At 47.3% G+C, this 23,905-nt stretch overlaps 1 protein-coding gene across 3 annotated transcripts in view; it reads left to right on the top strand.

Annotated features, from left to right (window-relative positions):
* HNF1A (HNF1 homeobox A) overlaps positions 1 to 18,349 on the top strand; it is a 47,282-nt gene extending 28,933 nt beyond the window's left edge. For all 3 annotated transcript variants that reach the window (XM_053369234.1, XM_053369235.1, XM_053369233.1), the window contains 9 exons: positions 7,349 to 7,548; positions 9,071 to 9,257; positions 11,598 to 11,827; positions 12,681 to 12,901; positions 13,225 to 13,423; positions 14,129 to 14,320; positions 15,383 to 15,504; positions 16,113 to 16,254; positions 17,271 to 18,349. In XM_053369234.1, the coding sequence (XP_053225209.1) occupies positions 7,374 to 7,548; positions 9,071 to 9,257; positions 11,598 to 11,827; positions 12,681 to 12,901; positions 13,225 to 13,423; positions 14,129 to 14,320; positions 15,383 to 15,504; positions 16,113 to 16,254; positions 17,271 to 17,398 (1,596 nt within the window). In that variant the 5' untranslated portion in view covers positions 7,349 to 7,373 and the 3' untranslated portion in view covers positions 17,399 to 18,349. The remainder of the gene's footprint in view (positions 1 to 7,348; positions 7,549 to 9,070; positions 9,258 to 11,597; positions 11,828 to 12,680; positions 12,902 to 13,224; positions 13,424 to 14,128; positions 14,321 to 15,382; positions 15,505 to 16,112; positions 16,255 to 17,270) is intronic.
* The last annotated feature ends 5,556 nt before the right edge of the window (positions 18,350 to 23,905 follow it).

Consider the following 23,905-nt stretch of genomic DNA (forward strand, 5'->3'; position numbering starts at 1 on the left):
TGGAGGGAGAAAGGCCTCAAGACTCCAAAAGTCCTTTTCTTCCACCATTGTTCCTTCTTGTCTTGTATTTTCTTTCTTTCTCCTATTTTTAACTGCACCCACCCCCTCAAATCATCTTTCTTTGCTCATTTCCCCTTTTGGGGGTCGATCTTTAAAACTCCCCGACTCCCAAATGACCCCTTGCCTCACCCCACCTTTCCCCTCCACCTCTCCCAGAGTCTGTGTCGAGATCTAGGGTCAGTTTGATTTCCAAAGCCTCAGGCTGGTTACTAATTATCCAGTGGCTTTATTATTTCTCTTTTGTCTTATAAATTTATAAACGAAAAGGCTCAGATAAGCTTTTTGATCATTAACTTTTGATGATTTGTCAGGTGTCTCCTCTCAGAGGAAGCCAAAGGAGTCAGGAGAACACCTGTTCTCCTCTCCTCTTTTGTGATGGACATCTGTGAAAAGGTGAAAGAGGGCAAGGATCGTGCTATTAGGGTTTGGAAAGGAGCGTTGTGGGTGGGTTCACACTGGGCTCTCAAGTGATGGCAAGCCTCCGATGCTTAGTGGGCTGTAGTAAAGGCAATTCAACTAATTCATGAAAAATGGATTGCAACTATGAGGACACAACATTTCATATGGCATATTTGAGCATTCAAAGCACTTCACAGGTATTATCTCAGTAATCCTTCCAGCAACCCTATTAGGTAGGTCAGTACTACTACTATTCACATGTATTATCTCCAGCAGAATATAAAAACATAACAAAACATCAAATGTTAAAAACTTCCCAATACAGGGCTGCCTTCAGATGTCTTCTAAAAGTTGTGTAGTTCTTAATCTCCTTGACATCTGATGGGAGGGTGTTCCACAGGGAGGGCACTACCAACGAGAAGGCCCTCTGCCTGGTTCCTTGTAACTTCACTTCTTGCAGTGAAGGAACCGCCAGAAGACCCTCAGAGGTAGACCTCAGATCTCAGCTTATTGATGGGGGTGGAGACACTCCTACTAGGTAGGTCAGTAGCATTACTATTCTCATATGCAAAGGATCAAGGCTAAGGGAGTGGCTTCTCTAAGGGGCCTCCCATATGTCCTTTTAATTTTGGGTTCATTATTATTTTTATGATGGTATTGGGCATGTTATACCCAATTATACCGATCCTGCTTTGAATACTATTTGTGCCTGCACAGGTTTTAGGGTGGGCATGCTGATTCCTTTCCATTCAATGGATCTCCAGTAAAGGTAATATCCTGTAACCTTTTATACCACAAATGTTCTGGGCAGGGGAGGAAGGGTGTTGCACTATAGTGCTAAAGTGCCCCTCTAGAAAGCAATAAAGCAGCAACACAAGGCAAGCAGAGTAGAACAACCAATAAACTGAATGGTTTAGTGTGGATGGTCCAGTATAAATCCATCACTGGTGCGCTGTTATTGCATCAATGCTGTGTTGCAGAACACAGACACACACACATACCAGTCTGGATGGACCCTCTGCCCACTGATGTGAACTCTGAACCAGAGATGAACCAGTTCACACTTGGAGCCACTCCACCAGACCACTCCACCAGGTTTAGACAACCAGCTCTTAGTTCTACCTTTATCTGCTCGGTGTGTTTTAATGAGAGGGAGTGTGATGTATTGGTGAGAGCAGCCTCCACAAATTCAGTTCCACCTAGCTGCTTTGGCCTGCAACATATCTACATGGTTGTATTATGCTGGAGTTGATGGCAGTTATAAAAACAAAACATCTGGAAGGAACCAGGTTAAGAACATAAGATGAGCCTGTTGGACCAAGCAAATACCCCATCTAATCCAGCATCCTGCCCTCACAGTAGTCAACCAAGTGCTCCTAAGGGAAACCCTCAAAGCAGGACTCAAGCACAAGAGCACAACCACCTTCTGCCATTTCCAGCAACTGGTATTCAGAAACATGAGTGTGAAAGCAAAGCTAGTAGCCATCAACAGCCCTCTCCTCTGTGAATTTGTCTATTCCTCTCTTGGTGTCTTCCAAGTTGGTGGCCATCACTGCCTTCTGTGGGAGTGAGTTCTATAGTTTAACTATGTGCTGTGGGAAGATTTGGGGAAACTGAGTTAGAGAGGCAGAGTAGACCTGCGTTCAAATCCTCACTCAGCGACAAAGCTCACTTGGTGACCTTGGGCCTGTCACCAACCTTCAGCCTGACCTATCTCAGAGGGTACTTGTGAAGATGAAGTGGAGAGGGACCGGGCTATGAACTCTGCCTTGAGCTCCTATTTTAGGAGAGAGTGGTGTGGTGCTCAGAACCTGCTTGTGGGCTTCCCCCTAGGGGCATCTGCTTGGCCACTGTGAGAACAGGATGCAGGACGAGATGAGCCACTCTTCTGATTTACCAGGCTCTTCCCATGTTCTTAACTATATTTAAGATGTATTTAAGATGCATCCAAAATGCTATGGGACTTAGGGTGGTAATAGTTGAGAGTGGCTGCCTCCTCGTTGTCCTTCTAGTGGCAGGTGAAGACTTTTATGTCCCAACTGGATTTTAGGAACTGACTATTTTTAATAGGTTAGAGTGGCTGCCCCCTTTTTGTCCTTTTACTCACAGGTGAAGAGTTTGTTGATCTAATTTGCTTTTAGGAACTGCTTTTAACAAAAGAGCTGGCACCACGCTGTTTTTATTGTAATTATCTGTGTGTTTTAAATAGATTTTTATATATAGTTTTAATTCTAACAGTGTTTAATTTAAATGGTTTTTTTTCTATGTTTTTAGTTGTTATTATTTTTATCTGTAAGCTGCCTCTAGTCCCTGCCAGAGTAAAAGGCAGGGTATAAATAAATTAATCATTAAGTTCAAGCCAACAGGGAATTCTGCTGTGCAAAGCGCATAAAGTTAACAGGAATAAGGCAAGAACATAGCAGTGCCCCGGAGGTCTTTCCAAGGTTCTGCTTATGATAGCATTCAAAACCTACCACTTGAGGTGGCTACCTCACTTTGTACTGTGTCTCAGGCCTGATCAATCAGGCCATTAACAGCAAGTCTGATGTTTTAAGTTCATGATCCAGTTCTACCCCAAACTTGGGTCTGTAACATTGGCAGGCCAACCTCTGGGTTGCTTCATATAAATTTCATGTTCTATAGCTAACTACCTTGTGCTTCACACAGCTCAGGAAGAGAGCAAACACATGCTCAGCCATGCCAGATGATTAGTTTGCTCAAACCACTGAAGCAGTTTGGACTTTGGCTGTAGCAAATGTCCTGATAACACCAAAAGTACCTAGGCAGGTTTTACAGCTGAGCTAACTCCCTCACCAGGCCTTCCCCCACCCTACGGAGAGGGTGGGGTTTTCCCCCCCATAAAGGAAAGGGACAGAAGAATAACTGGAATCAGGAACCAGCTGCCTTATACTGAGTCAGGACTTATCAGTCCATCAAGCTCAGTGTTGTTGACACTAACTGGCAGCTGCTCTCTGGGGTTTCGGGCAGGTGACATTCCCAACCTAGCCTGGAGATGTTGTCAGGGATTAAACTTGGGACCTTTGGATGTAATACAGTTGCTTTACCCCTGAGACACAGCCCTTCCCCTGAACAAGTTGTTGCCATTGCATTCACAAAGAGGCCCAGGAGTGTTTGGAGCAATCCTAACAACATCAGAAAAGCTTGCTGCATCAGGCCAATGGCCACCCACTCCAGCATCCTCTTCTCACAGTGGCCAGCCAAATGCCCCATAGGGAAACCTGCGAGCAGGATTCGAGCACAAGATCCCTCTCTCCTCCTGTGGTTTCTAGCAACTGGTAATCAAAAACCTTGCTGCCTCTAACTGTGGAGGCAGAGCACAGCTATACTGACTAGAAGCCATCCATAGGCCCTATCCGCCACGATAGTTATTGTACTGATACAGCACAAAAAGGAATTAGAGCAACATTTCCATTGGTAAGAGTCGAGTATTCTGACAAGTGAAGCTAAGAATGTAATTTAAACATCAGTGGGGAGACCGATATAGCCCTCTTAAGTGCTGTAAATCTGCTCCAGCAGTGGGGGTTTTTTTTCCAAAGAGTGTCCTTCTGCAGAAATATTAAAAGCTGATCAAGGATTCCTCTCAGGTTGGCCAAACCAATGTGATGCCCGCCAGATGTGGCTGGGGCTGATTGGAGCTGGGCTCAAAATACACCTGGAAGGCACCCTGTTGGCTACCTCCCCTCCTCTTGGGAGAGTATCAGTAATGGCAGAAAAACTTCCTTGGAAGCAAGTTTTGTTCACCACTACCAATCTTACCCTACAATGTGCAGCCTCAGAGGACTCTATGCTTTGCGCTGGTAATTGCCAGTAGACTAGCGCTGAACAGAATCCCAAAAGCCTGAAAATCTCTGTGCTATAGAGAACAATCATTTTCTGTTGCTTCTCAGTGCCATTACTTTGTTCAGATTATAGAAGCGGAGAATTAAAATGGGGTGTTTAAGGTCAATTTTTAAAATGTGTTAGGATTGGGTTTTTTCCAAGAGGAAAATGTGAATATTTCCTTGAAGAGCAAACCGAAAATATTGTGTGTGTGTGTGTGTGTGTGTGTGTGTGAGAGAGAGAGAGAGAGAGAGAGAGAGAGAAAGAGAAAGAGAAAGAGAAAAGAGGGGAGGGATTTAAAATTGCAATATTAAGTTAATCAATTTGGGAAGGCAGGAGTAGGAAAGTGGATTGTATTTTCTGATGCGGTGGAGGAGAATGCATGTGGGTTTTTTAAAATTTAGATTCTGTTTTGCTGCGAATGGCAACGGCTGTTGGGGCTCTGGGCTCAAATTGCAACATCATATTTGTTGTGTCACACAGTACACAGGCCAGCCTAAAGGCCAAATTCAACAGAGAGGGGGGGAAATGTTACCAGGAGGAACAGTTCTTACCTTTCTTCCTCCTCTGTCCTTTCCAAGTCCAATTTATTCAATGAAATCAACAAAGATGCAGGCTTCAGGGTTCAAAGACCAGGGATGGTGTGAGCGGTGGTGATCTTGAGTCCAGGGCTTGGTCCGAAGCAGGAATCCCAAATTAGTTTTCAAAGGGATCAAAGGTCCTCTTTCTTGTACCAAGAATGGGTCTCAGAAACCCAGCTCAACGTTGCTCAAGGAAGTGGTGGAGAATAATGGGGTGGAGAGGCAGCATAGAAAATGAATAGCAAGAAGACAGATGTTGGAAAGCGGGCAAGTTAAACCAAAATAAAAGGAAAATAACATTTAAGCGAAAGGCTCATTACGAGTGGAACATCGTGGCATTCCCCCCCATGAATGTTGCTTTCCCAGTTCTCCGGGATTGGGTTTTCTTTTAATGCTAACAACTTGATATTTACTTTCCATTTAAATTTGTGATGCTGCTATAAATTATCAACCAGGCTCTTGTTCCCTTTGAGTTTATAACTAACTACCTGGGTTACTTATTGTTCAGGTAACAAAAGGGAGGTGAGAAGCCCTTAAAAAAAGGGACCTCAGAAGCCCAGCGAAAAGGGAAGCTTGAACTGGTGCTGGGAAAAGGGTCAGAGAAGGATAATAAGGGGCACCAGTGTCAGCAGGCCGAGGCCTAGCGGGTGGGAAGCAGCCTGCGAGACAGTGAACAGTGAACAGGACCACTTTGAACTGCGCTATCAAAGAACGAGCTAGTTCAAGCTTCGATCATTTGAAAGAAGCTCAGGATTTCCCTTAACTCCATGGTTGTTTTTTTTAAAAAAATTGTTCCGCTGCTTTTTGAGGAACTTCCTCACAAAGCAGCTTCACAATCTCCTCTGAAAACCCCCAACTCCACCGAACAACAAAATATAAAAATGCAAAATATAGGAGCATAATAAATCAGCAATATGGAGTGGAGCACAGGAGTACAATACAAAACTATTCAACTCTTTATTATTGTCAATGACCAGTATTCATAGAATACAAAATGTAAAGCATGAGTGGGGAGTGCTCTGGTGCTCAAATCCTGCTTGAGGGTTCCTCACTGGAGCATCTTGTTAGCCACTTTGAGACCAGGACTATAATGAGGCCTCTTTGGCCTGATCCAGGAATAGGATAGGAATAGAATAGGAATGAGATTAAGGTATGGAAAGAGGGCGGATGGATGCCATAATGTTCTAAAGAGGTTGACTCAAGAATCTCCATGTTGTGCATACAACTTAATAGCTACAGTGGTACCTTGGTTCTCAAACTTAATCAGATCCGGACATCCGTTCCAAAACCAAGGCGTTCCAAAACCAAGGCGTGCTTTCCCATGGAAAGCGATGCAAAACGGATTAATCCATTCCAGACTTTTAAAAAGAACCCCTAAAACAGCAATTTAACATGAATTTTACTATCTAACAAGACCATTGTTCCATAAAATGAAAGCAATAATCAATGTACTGTACTATAAAATAAATAAGACAGTGCAGTGGTATCTCAGGTTACATACGCTTCAGGTTACATACGCTTCAGGTTACAGACTCTGCTAACCCAGAAATAGTACCTCGGGTTAAGAACTTTGCTTCAGGATGAGAATAGAAATCGTGCTCTGGTGGCGCGGCAGCAGCAGGAGGCCCCGTTAGCTAAGGTGGTACCTCCGGTTAAGAACAGTTTCAGGTTAAGAACAGACCTCCGGAATGAATTAAGTACTTAACCCGAGGTACCACTGTATTGTAGATGATACCTGCACTGATGATAGTCATTGTTTGGATGGGGGGGCTTTTATCCATTTCCGCAGTCACATTATCAATCAATCAGTAGCTGAACAGGGTTCCATACAGTCACAAAAACAAATTAACCAGAAAAGCCTCAACAACAAAAATGCAAAATAAATAGCAAAAACAAAAGCGCCAAACTTAATCCGTTTCGGAAGTCCATTTGACTTCTGAAATGTTCAAAAACCAAGGCACAGCTTCTGAATGGTGCAGGCAGCCTGGAAACAATAGCCAACAGCCACATCGGACATTCAGCTTCCGAAAAAACGTTTGAAAACCGGAACCCTTACTTCCGGGTTTTCGGTGTTTGAGAACCAAGGTACCACTGTATATAATAATATTACTATTACAAATAATTTATTAACCACCTTCTAAACTACTATCTCAGGGCCCTTTACACATAAGATAATGAAAAACACTTCATAAACACAAAAAAGACAAATAAATTTAAAACAAGACTAAAACCCTAACAAGTAGACACTCATGGTAAAGATAAATTTATTCAGCTGGGACAGCCTGCCGCATAGAGGAGACTGAACAGCATCTTCTAGTGTTGACCCAACATCTACTACCATAAATTTCATTGGTTGATTCTCCTTGCTTCTCAGGACACATAGGGAGAAAGGACACGAAGGGTCATCTACTGTAGTCCAACCACCTGTAACCCTCTTTCATGTAGTGTATGCTTTCTGTTCCTTCCAGAGAGGATCCCTGGAGGGTAGCCAAGATGGTGAAATCCTACCTACAGCAGCACAATATTCCCCAGCGGGAGGTGGTAGACACCACAGGCTTGAATCAATCCCACCTCTCCCAGCATCTCAACAAGGGCACACCCATGAAAACTCAGAAGAGGGCTGCCCTCTACACCTGGTACGTCCGCAAGCAGCGAGAGGTGGCTCAGCGTAAGTACAGCAACCAGCAGCTCTTTCCTAGCCCCAAAGCATGTACCAGAGCAAAGCCATTATCTACCTGCTCAACAGCAGCAGAGCCGGTCAGCGCAACATTTGCAAGGGATTCTGGGCCAATTTGCAACACTCGTGTGCCATGATGCACGCTGAATTTCCATGTCTGAAAAATGTTGCTCCTGTTAGTTGGAGAAAACATGGCCAGCAGCTTCAAATGTGCTGCGAGAAATAAATGAATTCAGTGACTAAAAGTCGCTGCCTGGGGTGTGCCTAGAGGTTGGCCAAGTTGGCCCCTGTCAAGGGTGCAGGCCCAGGGGGCACAAAAACCATGCCTCTCCACTCCTGCTTGGAGTGACTAGGAACCTGCCAGCCAGCTCCACCGCTGCCCAGGATGGCCAGGCAAGGTGGATAGGCTCCTCTGGTTTTCAACATTGTGCTATATCAACAGCTAAACATCACAATATACTGATATATCACCATGTCTGAAATAAGGATGGAGCTATGTAGATGCATTGGCTGGCTGCATGGTTTTTCCCACATTGTGATTTCTGCATAGCACCCACCCATATAATGATTTGCAATATATTGCCAGGTCAAAAATTACGAAACCGATATCACGATATGGACTTCAAATAAATTCTGGATGATATATATCACCCAGCCCTACTGCCAAGGGTGCAAGGGATGGGGAAGCACTGATACAGGTCCTTGCCAAAGGCACATGGGAGCCTCTGGTTGCTTAGAACCCAAAGGACCCACTCCCATAGAAGAGGCTGACCACGGATCCTCTGCCTGGGCCTCTCGGTCAGCCTGCAGTCAGGATCATTCATTCATTCCTACTGCAGACCCAAAAGGAAGTCTCCCTCTATTAGATGAGGCTGCCTGTTGCATATCTAGATGAATGATCTGGCTTGGGGGAGCATCCTTCAAGCCAAACTTAGAAGATACGCAGGGAGCAACAACTTCCTGTAGGGTGGGCTTCTGTCTTTGGGGATGCTAAAAATAGTATGAACCAGGAAGTGACCTAGCCAGACAATGAGATGGGGGGGGGGTTTATACCCTTAACACATGCTTTTATATCTATGTTTCTATGCAGTGCTTTTTTTCTGGGGGAACACATACACTAAACATTTTGTGAATCTTTGTACTTTTGTCCATTTACTGTAATTATTTCCCCTGATTTGAACTATAAAATGGTGATTTTTCTTGAGTCAAAATGAGAGTACCCCTAAACATTTTTTAGAAAATGAACAGTATTATTATTACTACTGTAATTATTATTATTATTATTATTATTATTATTATCAGCCTTCAACCTAAGGTCACATAACAATTTAAAATACAACATTAAAAACTGTTTAAAACAATTTAGAAACACAAGGATATGGTGGGTCAGGTGCTAAAGTCCTGGGCAAAGAGATGTGTGTTTGACAAAAAAAAAAGAATAATGAAGGAGGGAGTTCCACAACATAAGGGCTGCCCCAGAGATGGTTGCACCCCACCCTTTCTGTGGTTCCAGAATTCACCCATGCTGGCCAGGGCATAATGGTGGAAGATGCAATGGGAGAGGACCTGCCGACGAAGAAAGGCAGACGCAATCGCTTCAAGTGGGGCCCAGCTTCACAGCAAATCCTCTTCCAAGCCTATGAGAGGCAGAAGAATCCCAGCAAGGAGGAACGGGAAGCCTTAGTGGAGGAGTGCAACAGGTGAATGGAGGAAGGTCTCTCTTTTAAGAACGTTAGAACATCAGAAGACACTGCTGGATCAGGCCACTGGCCCAGCTAGCCCAGCATCCTGTTCTCCTAGACGAAAAAAACTCATGCAGTACATAGCACTTATCCACAATTACCTTTTGCCCTGCTGTTTCCAGGCACAAGTCTGCGCTTAAAAGTTCCTTGTCCGAGCATGGGTTTGTTTGTTTGTTTGTTTTGCCCCAGAGTTTCCCCTGCAAAAGCCCACATTTTAGTGCTCCATTGGAGAAAAAGTCAATTCTGGTTTTTCGCAGATTGCTGTTTGCTCCGATAGAGCTTTAAAGAGTGGGTTTTCGCAGGGCAAGCACCAGAGCGGAAAGAAAGGCGCTTGGACACAGAGCTTTAAGGTGCAGACTGTGCCTGAAAAGGGCTGGTGAAAGGTGAGTGTGGATAAACCCATAGTTAAACTATGGGGATTGCTCCCTCTAAAGGCAGCGATGGCCACCAACTTTGATGGCTTTCAAAGAGGATTGGACAGATTAATGCAATGATAAGCCTATCAAGGGCTACAAGCCACGGTGGCCATGCCCTGCCTCCATAGTCAGAGGCAGTGATGTTTCTGAATACCAGTTGCTGAAAACCACAGGAGAGAGTGTTCTTGTGCTCAAATCCTGCTTGCTGGTTTCCCACAGGCATCTGGTTAGCCACTGTGAGAACAGGATCCTGGACTGAATGGGCCATTGACCTGATCCAGCCGGCTCTTACTTATGTTACACAAAGTAAGGGGTGGGAAGAAATGGGTGGGGGAAGTAAATTACTGATTTTGGCTGAGCTGAAGCTAATAATTCCTTGCTCATTCTGCCCCCAGTTTAACTATTTCACCCCAAATTAGACCTAAACATATAATCAGCTATGAGGTCTAGATGAACCTCAGGACTAAAAATGCAAAAGTACAGAGAGATCTGAGCCAACTATGGTTAGACTATAATTAATGCAGAGGAGGCGCCAAAAGTAATTACCTGAAAGCACCTCTGCAGTCAGGGACGATAGGATTCTTTTGCACCCTATACTGGGATCTTATGAAATGCTTCATAGCTCAGGGGCTGTCAGCTGTGTGCTCCTCACACCTTTAAAATACACCCAAAGCACATTTTTCCCTCCTCAAATTATTCTGGACATGGTGGTTCACTCTTCACCAAGTTACAATTCAAAGCAAGAACTCTTAACAAACTACAGGGCTCAGAATCCTTTGAGAAAGCTGAAATATCGCCCCAGATTTCATTCCATGATTTTCCAGGGAAGCGGGAACAGACTTATTTTCCTAACATGGAAAGGCGTGCTAAACGTCCACTAGGTTCTGCTAGATTTCTGAAAGTGGCCTTTATGGCAAGTGAAGGGTCACATTAAAGGAGAAAACTCTCAGGGAAGAAAACATCGGGGGAATGGAACAAAACACATTCCCACAGGAGGCAGTGATGGCCTCCAATAGGGATGGCTTTAAAATAATAATAATAAATTTTTATTTATATCCCGCCCTCCCCAGCCAAAGCCGGGCTCAGGGCGGCTAACAACAATAAAATAATACAACATTCTAAAATCATTTCATTATAAAATTAATTCAAATCAAATTAATGGCAACCATTGGGCTAGAGTTCTGTGAAGGTTGCCAAAGGAGGGAGTCAGGCTGTGCCTGGTGGAACAGCTCTGGTGGAACAGCTCTGTCTTGCAGGCCCCGCGGAAAGATGTCAAGTCCCGCAGGGCCCTAGTCTCTTGTGACAGAGCGTTCCACCAGATCGGAGCCACAGCCGAAAAAGCCCTGGCTCTAGTTGAGGCCAGCCTAACCTCTCTGTGGCCTGGGACCTCCAAGATGTTTTTGTTTGAAGACCGTAAGTTCCTCTGTGGGACATACCAGGAGAGGCGGTCCCGTAGGTACAAGGGTCCTAGGCCGTATAGGGCTTTAAAGGTTAAAACCAGCACCTTAAACCTGATCCTGTACTCCACCGGGAGCCAGTGCAGCTGGTATAGCACCGGGTGAATGTGATCTCGCAGCGAGGACCCCGTAAGGAGTCTTGCCGCGGCATTCTGCACCCGCTGGAGTTTCTGGGTCAGTCTCAGAAGAGGATTGGACAGATTCATGGAGGAGATTAATTGTGAGAAGAGAATGATGGACTATATGGGCCACTGGTCTGGTCCAGCAGAGTTCTTCTTATGTTCTTCATGCAGCTCATATATCTTTGGAAATGGTGCAACAGACACGCCACTCCTTGGATTTGAAGGGGTTCCCTTTGGAGAAATGGCTTCGCCTTAACACAACTCCCGTCCCCGACCTGACAAATCCATGGCCTTTTCCGGCAGGGCAGAGTGCATCCAGCGCGGTGTATCCCCTTCCCAGGCCCAGGGTCTGGGCTCGAACCTGGTGACTGAGGTGAGAGTTTACAACTGGTTTGCCAACCGCCGGAAGGAGGAGGCTTTCCGGCACAAGCTCGCCATGGACAGCTACAGTGGGCCGCAGCCCGGATCTGTGCCCACCTTGGGCTCTTCCTCGCTCCAGTCAGCAACGCCCCTCTCACCAAGCAAGGTCCATGGTGAGTGTCAGGCACTATTTATTTATTTGAAATCTCTCCCCATCCACACAGCTCTTAGACTTCAGCCAAAATGACTCCCAGAGTCGCTTACGGATCAATCCCCACCACCACCATCAGTTCCTGCCCTCCAGTTTAGAATCTAAAGGACACAGCCCAAAAGGAAAGAGCGAGGAGGAGGAGGGAGGGAGGATGGGGAAAAAGCAAAGTCCAGGACACGTTGCTACAAGTTACAGTTCACACAATGGCCAGTTGCAATGGAAGCATTTCAGATCTTTCTTTCTTTCTTTCTTTCTTTCTTTCTTTCTTTCTTTCTTTCTTTCCCGTCCATCTGGCTGGGTTTCCCTAGCCACTCTGGGCGGCTTGCAACAAAATATTAACAATACAATAAAACATCAAACATTAAAAACTTCCCTAAACAGGGCTGCCTTCAGATGTCTTCTAAAAGTCAGATAGTTGTTTATTTCATTGACATCTGATGGGAGGGCATTCCACAGGGCGGGCGCCACTACCGAGAAGGCCCTCTGCCTGGTTCCCTGTAACCTCGCTTCTTGCAGTGAGGGAACTGCCAGAAGGCCCTCGGAGCTGGGCCTCTGTGTCCCGGCTGAACGATGGGGGTGGAGACGCTCGTTCGGGTATAGCCGGATGGATTGGCTGCTGCTGGGTGACAGTTGAGGAAGAGGCCATGACATGTGGTCTCTCAGCAGAACCAGTGGAGGAAGAAATTGATGATTTAAATAAACTGCCTCACTCTGCCTAAGGGTAGGGCCGGCCCTGTCTGAGGTCAGAGCTAAGCGTCCTCAGCTTAAGCACAAATTACTAAGAATTATCTCCCCCTTCTTTTGTTTGTTTATAGAACAATCCCCTTTGCAGCAGCAACAGCAGCAGCAGCAGCAGCAACAACTCTCCTTTTCCGACTCTGGCATGAGGTACAACCAGCAGCCCGTCAGTGAGACAGATTCCTCAGACGGCAACCAGCATGGGGGAAGCAATTCCATTGTGACCACCCAGACCATCTTGCACCATGCTTCTTCCCCTGGCCTGTGCTCAGTTAGTTCTGCAGGAGATGCAAAGCTGGTGAGTCAAGCACTGCCTGGGCTCGTTGGCACCACCTACTGTTGGGCTCCCTGCCTTGCGCCCTATTAGTCCCAAAGGGGAACTAGCCTCCACTGGACGGTTGGGAGCCATTTTGTTGCTGCTCTTGTTGAACAACTGGGGACCAGAAATCCTTGCAGATCTCCTGAAAGTCATCCAGAAATCTGCCAGTGGTTCTGCTTACTGCCAAGCTTCCCAATAAATGCAATTAATATCACACTACTTCTAAGCTATCCCAAATGTATATCCCACAATCCTGTCTCAAAAAGCATGTTGATATTCTTCCCTATTTCTCCTGTGCACAGATCTCCGCTCCTGGGGGCTCTCTCCCCCCAGTTAGCACCCTGACAGCCCTGCACAGCCTAGAGCAGAACCACACCCTGAGCCAGCAAACCCAGAACCTCATCATGGCATCACTCCCAGGTGTCATGGCAATTGGGCCGGGAGACACGTCTTCGCTCACACCAGCCTTCACCAACACAGGGGCCTCCACTCTGGTCATCGGTAAGTGAGGAGAGACATAGGCAAGGCATGCCGTTTGCATACAGTAGCAAACAAGTAGCTTTCTAGTCCTCATTGTGCAGCAAGACTGTTATGTACTGAGTTGAATAGGATCCAAATTGCAGCAGACTGATTGGTCCTAGAACAATAGGATTCAGAATACAGCAGTCTGATTGGTCCTAGAACAATAGGATTCAGAATACAGCAGTCTGATTGGCCCTAGAACAATAGGATTCAGAATGCAGCAGTCTGATTGGTCCTAGAACAATAGGATCCAGAATGCAGCAGTCTGATTGGTCTGCAGGTGCCACCCAATCGAACTCCAGGTGGAAGTGAATCCGCAATCTGATTGGCCTACAGGAGAATCCTAGAATTAGCCAATCACATGGGGCCCATTGTGTAAATAATGTATATAAAGCAGACATTTCGGGGGAACTTCCATTCCGCCTCACTACTATGAGCTGAACAAAGAGCATGAAATCCACTCTCGACTCCGAGTATATTTCAAAGACCCACTGAAGTAAAGCTGCAGAACAGTGCCAGGATGCTTCAAGACGACAAACACTGGTTCTCGCTTTCCATCGCTGCAAATTTCCTGCAAAAAAAGGGAGACTTTGCTCCCTGGCTGGCTGGAACTAGCTGGTGTTTTTTTGGGGGGGGGCGGGGAGAGAAAGTGAACTACTGAAGATGCTCTTTCCTGTCTTCCAGGCTTGGCCTCCACTCAGCCCCAGAGTGTCCCAGTGATCAACAACATGGGCAGCAGCCTCACCACCCTGCAGCCAGTCCAGTTCTCCCAGCAGCTGCACCCATCGTACCAGCAGCCCATCATGCAACAGGTCCAGGGCCATCTCAACCAGAGCCCTTTCATGGCCACCATGGCCCAGATCCAGGCACCTCACGGTAGGTTGGGGAGCCAGCAAGGCAGGGAGGGAGGCTCCCTGGAATTGTGGGCCAAGGACTCACGGCAGGCCTTGTTCAACTCGATGCGGATACTTTGGACTCCATTTCCCATCATCTCCAGCTAGTCAGCACAGCTGTGTTCTCATCATACAGCTGTGTTGGGTGGGGCTAATGGGACTTGTAGTCCAAAGCACTTGCAGGACATCACATTGTGGGAGAAAAGGCAAATGCAGAGAGGATGAACCTACCCTTGGCTACTAGACTTGGCAGCTAAACTGAGCCTCCATGGGCAGCGGCAGTCTGCCTCCGAATATCAGATGCTGCAGCGTTTGGATGGAAGGAAATAAGCCACACAGAGCTTTGCAAAGGAAGATCAGGCTGCCCATTTTAAAAGGAACACATGGATTGTGAGGAAAGCGTAGCTAATTGCCCCTGCCTTGTTTTATTATGATTTTTGCTTACATTTATTCCCCACCTTTCCTTCAAGGAGCACAATGTGGCGTACGCAGTTCTCTCCCTCGTTTATCCTCACAACAATCCTGTGAGGTAGGTTAGGCTGAGTGTCGGTGACTGGCCTAAGGTTACCCAGTGAGCTTCGTGGCTGAGTGGGGATTCGAATCCAGCTCTCCCAGGTCCTAGTCTGTTATTCTAACTGCAACACTACACTGGGCCTCCCTTCCACCTCCTCTTAACCCCCACGCCTTTGTACAGCCATCTTGAAAGTGTTCCCTTCCTTCCCCTGGTCGCCTTCTAAAATAACATCCTCCTCCTTTTTCTGTCAGCCCTAGGAGGACAACCTCAGAAGAAGAAGCTGTGGTGGTGGTAGAGAGAGGGAACCTACCCTACAGGGTTGTTGTTCAGGATGAAACGAGAAGGGCTCCCTTACTAAGCACATTCAGCTTTTTGGACGAAGGAGAGCAGGGTACAAAGGATGATTAAAAAGCAAATAAGGGATAATGGTCACCCTAGAGATGTTTGGAAGCCGGAGTTAACTCCATGGTTCCCTTCTCCCTCAAGAGTCCTCCATACAACCTCTATTCTCATGCCTTTTTGGTCCCCTAGCTCTCTACGGCCACAAACCAGAGATGGCTCAGTACGCCCACACTGGGCTGCTGCCGCAGACCATGGTGATCACAGACACAGCCAACCTCAGCGCCTTGGCCAGCCTGACGCCAACCAAGCAGGTAAGATGGGGAAGCCGGGAAAGGAGGAACCTGGGAAAGATGCCCTGAAATCCAAACTCATCCGACCTCTGTTTAAACACCTCCAAGGAAGGAGAGTCCACCACCTTCTGAGGCAGTCTGCTTCACTGCTTAACAGCATTTACCATCAGAAAATTCTTCCTAATATGTAGCCGGAATCTCCTTGTCATTTGAATCCATCAGTTCAGCCATCCATCGTGCGCTACCCTCTGGAGCAGCAGAAAGCAAGCTTGCTCCATCTCTCATGCGACAGATATTTGGCTATCCTATCACCTCTCCATTTTCTCCAGGCTAAACATACCCAGTTCCCTTAACCGTTCCTCATAAGGCTCTGTTTCCAGACCCTTGATCATCTTGGTTGCCCTTCTCTGCACACTTTCCAGCTTGTTGATATTCTTCTATTCAATCAATATAATAATTTTAATTTTAATTTTAATTTTAATTTTAATTTTAATTTTAATTTTAATTTTAATTTTAATTTTAATTTTAATTTTAATTTTAATTTTAATTTTGTCTGAAATTCCCAAAACCAGCAGTTTCCAGATTTCTTATTGTGTTGTTAATCTCTCTCTCCCTCCCACATTTTACAGGTGTTCACATCAGACTCTGAGGCACACACAGAGTCTGGGATGCACACGCCCCCCGTGCAGGCTTCCACCATACACTTACAGAACCAAGATGCCACCATCCAGCACCTCCAGCCCAGCCATCGACTCACCTCTAGCCCTGCTGGTAAGTGGGGGTGGGGAGCCCTGCTTTGAAGAATGCGCAACTGAAGCTCCTGCCAGCATTGAGGGCTTTCCATTCTTTGGTGGAGCAAGGGGATTTCATAAACATTGCATCCTCAAGACAGTAACTTGCAGTGTTTATTGGTTAGTGTTGGGGCAGCCCATGTGGACTACAACCCCCATCAGCCCAATCAGTATGGCCATTCATCAGGGATGATGGGATTTGTAGTCCACTTATGGTTGGCTATCCCTGGAGTTTGTCCAAGCTGTCCCCCCTCAATCCGATGCCTGTCCAGATGTTTTGGACTGCAACTCCCATCAGCCCCAGCCACCACATCTGTGCTGTGGGAATACAAAGAACCACCTTATAGGTTGGCCCATTGAGCTCAGTATTGCCTACACTGACTCACAGCTGCTCCCTCTTCAGCTCCAGTGTCATATAGTTGCGCTGGCCTGGGCCAATGGGAGTTGGGGAAGGTTGAACTAAGCACTGCAACCCTAAAATGTTTGGGGGGTGTGTGCATGTGTGTATATTCCCTTTTGCGGGTATAGGAACTGAAGGAAGGGCTGTAGCTCCCTGTCACAGTGCCTTTTTTGCCTGCAGACGATGGCTGGTTCAATCCCCAGTATCTTCCAGTAGGGCTTGGAGCAACCCCTACCTGAAATACGTTGCTGTTGGCTAGTGTTGACCCTGCTGAGCTAGCTGGACCAATGGTCCATCACAGTGTAAGCCAGCCTATGTTCCTAAGGAAACGCAGTATAAGGTAGTCTCTATGGGAGTATATTGTATTTAATTATGGGGTATCAGAGTTTTTAGGGGGCTAACCAGGCTGGGATAGCAGGCTTGTTGGTTTTTGAATGTCTGATGTAGGTTTTTTCAATTTCGTTGTTCTGTATGGGACAATGACAATAAAGATTATCATATTATCGCATCATATCAAGTGATGATCTCTCCCTGCTTACACTCACGTGTGCTTATGGGTGTTTTCCCCTCCCCTCTTCTCCTTTCCTTCCAAACAGTCTCCTCCAGTAGCCTGGTGCTCTACCAGAGCTCCGACTCCTCCAACAGTCACAGCCACTTGCTGCCGTCCACTCATGGTGTGATAGAGACTTTTATCTCCACCCAGATGGCCTCTTCCACCCAGTAGCCTGATGACCACCCAAGGACCCAAAATGCAGAGAAGCCTCATTCGCAGCTGCCACCACCCGCTGATGTCTGCCTGCCTGCCTATGATGGAGGGAGCAGCCAGCCAGGGGGCCTTTGTTCTCCTCCAGGACAGTGTGCATACACACACACCCTTGTTCCACACCCCAAACCCTCCTCAAGAGGTGAAAATATGCGCACAAGGAACGGAACGGACCTCCTTCGAAGGTGGTGGACTCTCCTTTGTTGGAGGTTGACTGGCCATCTGTCAGGGATTCTTTAGCCATGATTCTTAGGTTGAACTAGATTAGCCTCCTCTCAAACTCAACTGTTTTATGAATGCCAAGAGGAACTTTGTGTCTTTTCAAACAAGAGAGGAACGTCTGGCTGGCCCATGCTCTTTGACTGCCTTCAGGACAGGACTGCAATAGAAGCTGCAGCCCAGCTTAGACCAGGCAAGAGCCAGCCAGCCCTGCAGGCAGAAGCAAGGAGGGCTTGGCTCCGGCGGCAGCGAGAGACATGTGTCCTATACATTTCTGCCGACAGGTTGAAGCTTCAGGCAGACCCTGTGCAGGTAGGCGCATCTTGGTGCAAAATGAGAAAGAAAATCATCCTCTTACTCATTGTTCCTGCCGATCATCAAGATACAAGCTTGTCCGGGGTCAAGCAAATGTCCTTGAGGAGGAAACTCAGGAGCTCAGCCAGGCCACGAAGCCAACGGGTCAGAGCCAGAGACTCTATAAAGTCTCCTGCTCATCGGCGTGAGAAAATAGGACTTTGGCTCTTGGCAGCCACAGATCGCCTTACAGGAGCCACGTGTGACACCTTTGCAGGAAAAGGGAGGGAAAAGAGAGGCCCAGCTTCAGCTGTGATTTCTGCAATGTTGGACTAGATGAACTTGCTCTAAAATAGTCTTTAATGGGAAGAACGTATGATACAGGAAGCATTTTCAGAAGCTCAGTTTTTGGTGTGGCAAGAAGCAAAAGCGCATAGGGCAGCGGAAGTGCCTCTTCCTTTTTTGTGATAGGTTAACATTTCAGCCACACACAGAAGTCCCTCCAACCAGCAAATCAAGGGCCTTTAGTGCAATTCAGAGACACATTCTAGCCAGGCAAAAACCACTTAAGGGCACTGAGCAAGGCCAGTAAGGAATGTGACCTGACAAGAATCGTGAGGGCCAGAAAGAGGAGGTTGGAAGTCCGCTTTTCCCTGTCCCCGCTACTGAACGATGCATGCGTACAGGCAAGCTGTGAAACCTAGAACATGCAGAATCTGGTAATGCACGCTGCATTCTAAGAACCTCACTTTGCTCTTACAAAACAAGCAAACCAAGTTGCCAGTCCTCATGGTAGCTAGAAAAAACCAACGCCCAAAGCAAAGCCAAATATTGTGTGAGCAAGCTTCCAATAGTTGAAGCTTCCAATAGTCAGGGAGTAGGTCTTCACACATGGAAACCTCGACCTCCCCCAGTTATCTCCGCAGCAAGTCCCCCTACACCCTAACCCAGTGTTTCCCCAGCTGTTGTTGGACTATAGCTTCCATCATCCCTGACCACTGGTCCTGCTAGCTAGGGATGATGGGAATTGTAGTCCAACAACAGCTGGGGACCTAAGTTTGAGAAACGTTGCCTAACCCGAAGAATCCCTAGCCTCCTTTCCTAGCCTACATAGAACCTCATTTGTGGCATTAACTGTCCAACACACCCTGATAAAGACACTTAAAATGCATAATTTGCACCAGAATCAGAACCTCTCACCACGAGACATTACTTTTTTAAGTACAGGATTTCAGTTCCTCCCCCCTCGCCCCAGTAGCTCTCATCATTCCTTAGTTTGAAAAGCGCTCAGGAGAGAGAGAGAAATGCATCATTGGCCTAGCAAGAGAAGGAGACGATCTGAAATGTGAGCATTCCTTCCCGTCCTAAATCATGCCAGCTGAAAAGCTGGCAGAATTCAATTTTCCTCCCTGTATAATTTATTGGGTGGGGGGGATGGCACCCCTTGGGCTCTGTGATGATGACCGATTTCTCCAGTGCCATGCCAGAGCAGATAAAGCCTTTTTGGTGGCTAAAATGAAACCAAAACATGCCACAGCTGAGGGGGTGGGCGTGGGGAAAGAAGCGAAATCAGTAGTATTCAAGCATGTAAACAGAAGGGGAAAACAGCACCCAATGATACCCACCCAATAACTCCTGGGACCTTTAAACCATCACCCTGCTTATTTGGAGTCTCAATAAAGCAAGCATCACTGCCCAAAGTGTTTGCTGTTCCACACAGTGCCAGAGGCCTCTTCCAGCCATCAATTGCCAGTTTGGCTCTATCTTGTAAATATATTTAAATTGTCAGTAAATCAAACAGAGGGTAGGGCAGGGATTGTTATGTATAAGACTACTGTGTCATGCTGCCTGTTTATAAAGCTAAGCAAAGCTGTGGCTCAATGGACTTTTAATAGTTCCCTCCCTGCAAAAAAAGTGCAAGTATAATCAAGGTCTGGTAAGATCCTTACCCAGAGTTCCATTCCGAAGGAAAACGGAGACAAAATGTTTGCCAGTTGCCAAGAGACAGAGAGGAGCCATATTTTAGCATTGCATCTTTCTTTTTTCTTTTTTTGGATTCTTAGCAAACCTGGTGCCCTCCAGATCTCCTTGGACTACATATTCCATGAACCCCACCCAGCACGGCCATATTATTTATTTATTTATTTCCAGCACTTTTTCACCCCACCGTATAGCCAAAGCGGCTCTCAGAGAAGCTTAAAGGTAAAGGGACCCCTGACCATTAGGTCCAGTCGTGACCGACTCCGGGGTTAAAGCGCTCAACTCGCTTTATTGGCCGAGGGAGCCGGCATATAGCTTCCGGGTCATGTGGCCAGCAGGACTAAGCCGCTTCTGGTGAACCAGAGCAGTGCACGGAAACACCGTTTAACTTCCCGCCAGAGCAGTACCTATTTATCTACTTGCACTTTGACATGCTTTCGAACTGCTAGGTTGACAGGAGCTGGGACCGAGCAATGGGAGCTCACCCCGTCGCGGGGATTTGAACCGCCAACCTTCTGATTGGCAAGTCCTAGGCTCTGTGGTTTAACCCACAGCACCACCTGCATCCCTCTCAGAGAACCTTAAAGGTAAAGGTAAAGGTTCCCCTGCCCGTACGGGCCAGTCTTGACAGACTCTGGGGTTGTGCGCCCATCTCACTCAAGAGGCCGGGAGCCAGCGCTGTCCGCAGACACTTCCGGGTCACGTGGCCAGCGTGACAAAGCTGCATCTGGCGAGCCAGCGCAGCACACGGAACGCCGTTTACCTTCCCGCCAGTAAGCGGTCCCTATTTATCTACTTGCACCCGGGGGTGCTTTCAAACTGCTAGGTTGGCAGGCGCTGGGACCGAATGACGGGAGCACACCCCGCCGCGGGGATTCGAACCGCCGACCTTTCGATCGGTAAGCCCTAGGCGCTGAGGCGTTTACCCACAGCGCCACCCGCATCCCTCACACACAATCAAAACAAGACTGTGCCTACCCTCAGGCTTACCATCTAAAAAACACAACACTCCAGGGAAAAGAGACAGGGAAGATAGGGTGATCTTTGCCTGGTGGAGCTGGAAATTCTGGGGTTCCATTCCCACCCCCACCCCCACTCAAACAGCACTATGGAGGTGATCACTGGTTTGCAGGACTGCTTCACAAGAGTGTCTAAAACACTCTCCAATGATGTGACCAAGTCAGGAATTTACCTGGCACAGCTGCGGGGAGGGGAGGGGGTCCTGTGTCTTCTCCTATTACTTCAAGGCATTTGAGGCTGAAGACCAGCAGGAAACCACTTTAGTTCCACTTGAGGGAACCTGGTGCCTGGGGAGAAGATCCTGGGAGAGGCTGTCGCCTTGTTTTCCTTGGCAATCCTCCTGCACTTTAACTTCAGACAGGATGCAGAGATTCAGTAAGCAAAGCGGGCTGTGAGAACTCCCTCATGTGAGGGGGTTTTTATTGTCTTTTGGTTTTGCCTGCTGAGCTGCAGCTACAATAGGAAGCTGATGTTTGAGACAGAAGAATCAGACGAAAAGGTTGACGCCTCTACCGGAGCCACCGCTCATTTCCTCTATCAGTGCCCATCAACTGGACTGCTCGGAGGGGGCACTGCTGAGGGCATCTCACATCCCAGAGGTGCCCTTTGTTTAGGTGGGATTCCTGCATTGCAGGAGGTTGGACTAGATGACCCTTTACAAAAGCAGTTTACAAAAAGAATAAAGCACTAAAATTATTAGTAAAAGCAATTATTTAAAAAATTAAAACCAGCAACAAACTAAAAACACAACAGTGTTATTGTTCCTATGGCCGATCGCTAACTAACGCACATAAAGTTTTATTCATCCATCCATCCATCCATCAGCGTTCTAGATATTGGGGTAGGCTTCTTATGAAAACAGAGTTAATTCCCTTTTTACCTCTATCAGAGTGTTTTCAAGAAAGACAAAATGACAGAGTTCTCTTAAGATTACAACCCTTTATTGATTAACAAGTAATAAGCACTAAGCACTAAGCAAGAAGGACTCATTAATTCATCACTCATTCATTCCTTTCATACCTACCAGATGGTCAGATTCACTGAATGAATTGGCCAGGTTCTTTTATGAGTCTCTGGACGGCATCCTCTGCAGTAGGAAAGCACACAAAGTTCCCATGGCCTTCCAGGTCCTTACATAGTCTCAGGTTCCCATATGGTTACATTGTCTTGTATTGAAGGGGGTTGGACTAAATTCATATCTGCATTCAGACCCATCAAACATACTAAATATATCACATTTGCTTCTCACAGAGTATTCCTGTGACTTAAAAACATCTTAGTATATCACATATATTCTGCAAGAGATTCAGCATATACCTGAACATTAGTATTAATATTGTGTCATGAGGTTATGAGGAGTCCTTCTTATCAATTCTTATTTTCTTATAAGAGCATCTGTTTTGTAACTGAAGGAGCAGCATTGTCAGGGAACTGCCATCGGAGAAACAGGAGGTGAAAGGGCTCACAGAGGCTGAGAAAGACTTATCAGCTGAGGAGGGGACCAGCAGGGGGAGAGGAGGAGCTCCAAGGGAAAGTGAGTCGGAGGGAGGGCTCAGAGACACTTCCAGCGAAAACAGCGGGGAGGTTTCAGGACCTCCCATAGGGACACCCACTCCTCGCCGGAAACTGTCACGCCGAGAGTCCAGAAGACGCGTTTCCGTTAAGGAACTTTTATGCTGGAAGAAGTTCCGTAAACGCCCACTGTCTGATTCTACAAGCGACTGACGGAGCCATGCTTAAGGAGCTCCATCACAGACAGAGGTTTGTGGACTTAGCCAAACTCTGAGGGACTAGGAATTTTACGCACAAGCAGCTCATCATCCCATCACAGCAATCAGACAGTCCCTGAAAGCAGCTTGTGCAGAGAGGCATCATGAGCAACCCAGCTGGAACCGGAGGAGCAGGAGGAGCTGGAGAGGGTCCAAGCCTGGAAGAAAGGTACCGGGTGTTGGAGGTCCAGCTAGCGCTGCAAACGGCGAGGCTAGAGGAGAGGAGGGCCCAGGATGCAGAAAAGGCAAAAGGCGCCCCACTAGCAAGAAAGATGCCAGGATTGGTGCAGAAGTTTGGGGGGGACCCCAGGAACTATCAAGCCTTTAGGACAGAGATGCAGTATGCTCTCAATCTGCAGTTTGACGACTTTCCCGATGAGGAATCGCGAGTGGCGTTTGTGGTTGGCCATCTCGAAGGGGGGGGGGCGAGAGACTGGGTTAGACCCCTGATGGCAGGGAATAATGAAATCCTGAAGGACACGAGGAAGTTTTTTCGCGCCATGGACTTGATGTTTTCCAGCGAGATTGAGCAGGGAGTGGTGCGCAGACAGTTGATGGCTTGTAAACAGGGGAGCTGATCTGTTCGTGAGTACTGGACTGAGTTTACCATGCTGATACATAAGCTGGGGTGGGACCTATCGGCGGAACCCATTCAAATGCTTTTCGAAGAGGGGCTTTCTTCGGCGGTGAAAGACGAACTTTCCCGGGCGCCCAGGGCGGAGTCTATGGACCAGCTGACCAAATCAGCGCTGACCATTGGAGCGCGCCAGGAGGCAAGAGCCTTGGAGAAGCGGGAAGGGAAAGGAGAGCGTTGGAGGGATTTCCGCATTCCAGAGATTCCGGAGCCAACTTTCCCGCCAGGAGAGCCGATAGAAAATGGAACAGCGCGCGCGCGCCCAGTTTCAAATCCCAGTGAAGGGCGGAAGAAGGAGGGGAAGAGCGCCAAGAAATGTTATCTCTGCCAGCAGCCAGGTCACTTTGCCAGAGTCTGCCCGCAAAGAAAGGAATGGCAAGGGATGGCGGGAGCTGTTGGGGGGAAGGAGGAGGAAGTCCAGGAGCAAGTAAAAGCCAACGCCTGGCTGACACCGTCAGGGCACAGCAGCCAGGCCAAGGAGCAGTAAAAGTGCCCACGCCGGAACCTCCAAGACCAGCCCTAGTGATAGAGGTGTTGCTAGAGCTGGCAAAC

This window comes from Podarcis raffonei, chromosome 16 (genome assembly GCF_027172205.1).
Source record: "Podarcis raffonei isolate rPodRaf1 chromosome 16, rPodRaf1.pri, whole genome shotgun sequence".
NCBI classification, from domain to species: Eukaryota; Metazoa; Chordata; class Lepidosauria; order Squamata; family Lacertidae; genus Podarcis; species Podarcis raffonei.